Source organism: Cibotium barometz, chromosome 29 (assembly GCF_041138505.1).
Source record: "Cibotium barometz isolate CiBa-2024 chromosome 29, ASM4113850v1, whole genome shotgun sequence".
NCBI classification, from domain to species: Eukaryota; Viridiplantae; Streptophyta; class Polypodiopsida; order Cyatheales; family Cibotiaceae; genus Cibotium; species Cibotium barometz.
In genome coordinates this window covers 14,501,747-14,505,335 of record NC_141074.1, presented here as the reverse complement: position 1 = coordinate 14,505,335, position 3,589 = coordinate 14,501,747, and the positions used below count along the sequence as shown (strand labels likewise).

The window sequence follows — 3,589 nt, the reverse complement described above, 5'->3', positions numbered from 1 at the left end:
ATATTAAGGTTTGCGAACTTAATTAGTCATTGGTAATAAAAAATGCACATCTTTTGCCTTATTAAAAAAAAAAAGTTTCCTGCGATTTTTATTTATTTATTTTTGGCTTTTGGAATTGAACTGCATTGACAATTCACATAGAAAAAAGGAGTGTTAAACCAAGAAAAGGAGGAAAGAACAGCCTCTTAAATTTGCTTTCTTAATGTTTTTATCAACAAAAAAAAGGAAATCATAACTTAAAAATGAGATAAACTTGCATGTTGATCAAACATTAGATCATTATCATTGCCTTGGGGAAATATGAGTACATGATCAGATCAGGAGCTATTAGCAGGAAGTTTTGTAAATCAAAACCCTTATAACTCTGCTGCATTTAGGGTTTTGGGATCCTTTTCTTGATCTTTTTGTTGATGTCCTCCAAGCTGTGCCTGGAAAGCTTGTTAGTAGTGTCCTCCAAAACTCTGCTGAAGTGAGGTGATCTTCTTGCTAGCCTCTCACAAAAGTAATCTTCAAAAAATTCTTTGTTTGCTTTTTCCAACTCCTTCCACACTGAGAGCCCAAAAGAAGCCAAAAGTGAAAACTAGATTGAGTCAGGATTAGCTTAATCACTATGTAAGAGTGGGTTTAAGTTCAACCAGTCAAGTATACAAAGTTCAAGCTCATAGAGTTATGGTTATGTATTGTTACATGTTACTTTACAATTTTGGTTCAGACAAAGATTTGATTGTTGTATATCCAACTAATCAGCTTCGTTTAAGCCTGTTGAGTGCTGATCATAAACAATTAGGTTAACCACGTACTAGGTGATCGGCAGAGGGGCTCTTTGAACCAAAAAACTAGGGCAATGGCTGAGTTTACTGGTGCTCATTGCAGGCCTTTAAGGAGGTGAGGAGCTTACAAAAAACCTCAATGTCAACGGAGGACTTCAAACATTGCCCAGTAAGAGTAATGCTAAATTAGGTTAACAAGCAGGGAGTTATAATTATGATGGGTTCAACAAGCGGGGGTAGAACAGGTACCTGTAATGGTGATGATGGGATCGATACCTGCATGCTTTGAGAGAGCCTTGACACAGTCATTTTGGTCAAGGTAAAAGGTGAGGCAGCGCTCAATAAGGTGTTGCACCTAGGTGAGTTTCAAAACGAAGCATGTTATTAAAACCCTTGAAGGCGAAGGTAGACTTGAGAGAGAGAGAGAGAGAGAGAGAGAGAGAGAGAGAGGGAGAGTATTGCAGCTACTTGGGCTTGCCATTTCCATAGCGGTTGAACTCCGGCATCGAATTAGCACGTCCCTGTGAGCGGTTACATAGAATGTGAAGCTGTGGGGACTCACCTTCATGATGAAAGAGCACGAGGCCGCATCTACTTTGGGGGCGCCAGCGTTTGCAGGAAGCCTCATGCTTGGTAAGAATTAAGGTTGATCACACGCAGAATTGCAAAGTGGGATGATCAAAGGCCACGTCCTGGCTTAATACTAGAGAGAAAGCGAGAGAGAGTCTCTATCGTAAAGTACTAAGTAACAGTGTCGAGATAAGCTGCCAGAGGAAGAGAAGGATAGCGCAAGTAGCAGGAATCTGCCCAACTCAAACGATAACACACACACACACAGACGCGCGCGCGCGTGCACACACACACGTAGTATACACAGAGACGAAAAAATGATAATGATGATTACGTTCTATGGGTGCTAAAGCGAATTAGAGGAGAAATGGAGAATCTAACGTGGATGGTATGTGGGGTTGGGTGGGCGCACTGGCAGTGAAGTTTTATCAGCGTCGTCGTGTGTCTACATCCATCCATCTCTCTCTCTCTCTCTCTCTGTGTCTGTTAGGCTTATGTATCGTAGGCTGGCCATGCTTTTGCTTATCCGGATGAGATTGAGAGGATGAGGGACCAAAGCGCCTTCCCACGAGATAAGGCTGGCTCATCCCCAAACCCCAAGCCCTTGTGAAAATATACTACCAAGGCCCTAAACGACACACTAGTTAGCCCTTTCTTAATTGGGCCACTTTTTCTTTATCTTTCCCTTTGTAGGCAAGCTTCAATGTAAATTGTTATTAGAATCCTAATGCTACACATTACTTTACTAAAATCTCTCTTGATGGCTTAGTAAATAGAAGACTTAGAGCAAGAGCATGGATTGCATTAAGCAAAGTGTATGTAGCAATAATTATTATTATAATGTGATAAAATATTGGAAAGGTATGTCTCTTGACGACTTCATTCTAAACCTCACCATGTATCAATTCGACCTTGAAAACCAAAGGTTAATACCAAGCTCATGGTGATCTTGTGGCTTTATAAAATATATAAAAATAATAGCCATGCTATTTTGCATTCATGTCTAGATTTTCATGGCAACAAATGTAATTTTTACCCTCTTGATGAACTACTATCAATTTGATTCCATGTATTTTTTAAATGTAAAGAACACTCTATGGACGTTGCAATATACATACACTTGCTTAATGCAATCCATGTATTTTTACCCTCTTGATGAACTACTTTCATCAATTTATATTCTTTTGAACGTAAAGAACATTCTATTAGCGTTGCAATATACATACACTATGCTTAATGCAATCCATGCTCTTGCTCTAAGTCTTTCATTTACTAAGCCATCACTAGGAGAGAGATTTTGAATGTAAAGAACACTCGAGCGTTGCAATATAAGTTGATCTACACATTCAACAGTTGTCTGTATATATAGAATTTGCTAGTCTATTATAATATATTTTTAGCTACAATTATAACTAATAATGGACTTATGTTGAGGGCATAAAGGAAGGAGTTGCTAATACACATGGAAAATTTAGTTAAAAATATTAATAGGAAAGGTTTTTAAGGAAAACCAATGCGCTCTATCCCAAGTGGTAATACCAAGGCTTGATGATGTGTAGAACTTGAGTTCCAATACTAGCACCTATCATAGTATAATATATAATTAAACTCTTAAGAAACATTACGGATTTTAGGCATGAATCCTAGCACCTAGTCTAGTGTAATAGAACATTAAATTCTTAAAAATAAACTGCTTCAAAAAAGGTTTTAAATCTCATAATTTCTTATTTATGTATGTCAATATTCTACCTTAAAAGGCTTTTTTCGTGTGTGTATTTTTAATTGACTATTATATATCTTAGCTTAATACTTTAAATATAATAGTTTTAAGTAATCTATATGATTTTATTGTATAGCCTAACTTTTATATAACCTAGCTATTTACTTTAATGTCAATAGTTATCAATTTTTATTGTTTATCCTAACTTTTATATATAACCCACATATTTAATTTAATTTCAATAATTATCATAATATTTTACACTTAAATTATGTTTTCAATGTGCATACACACACCCCCGCACACACCACATATGCTATAGAGAGAGAGAGAGAGAGAGAGAGAGAGAGAGAGAGAGAGAGAGAGAGAGAGAGAGCACCAACAGTCTTGATAAGTAGCTCATGCATAATAAAAACTTAGTGACAAAAAGCATGACAACAAGATCAAATCAAACGATTGATAGGTCACTCATAAGTTTCACATCTAAAAATATTATATTTTTAAAATTTGTTATCGTAGGACATGTCCT

General features: G+C 36.6%; 1 protein-coding gene across 1 annotated transcript; it reads right to left on the bottom strand.

Annotated features, from left to right (window-relative positions):
• Window positions 1–236: 236 nt before the first annotated feature.
• LOC147621884 (uncharacterized) lies at window positions 237–1,662 on the bottom strand. Its single transcript, XM_086822903.1, has 3 exons — window positions 1,333–1,662; window positions 1,020–1,125; window positions 237–549 (listed from the first exon to the last, which is right to left on the bottom strand). The coding sequence occupies exons 1-3, from the start codon at window positions 1,396–1,398 to the stop codon at window positions 374–376; spliced, it is 348 nt and encodes a 115-aa protein (XP_086679029.1). The 5' UTR covers window positions 1,399–1,662; the 3' UTR covers window positions 237–373.
• Window positions 1,663–3,589: the final 1,927 nt, after the last annotated feature.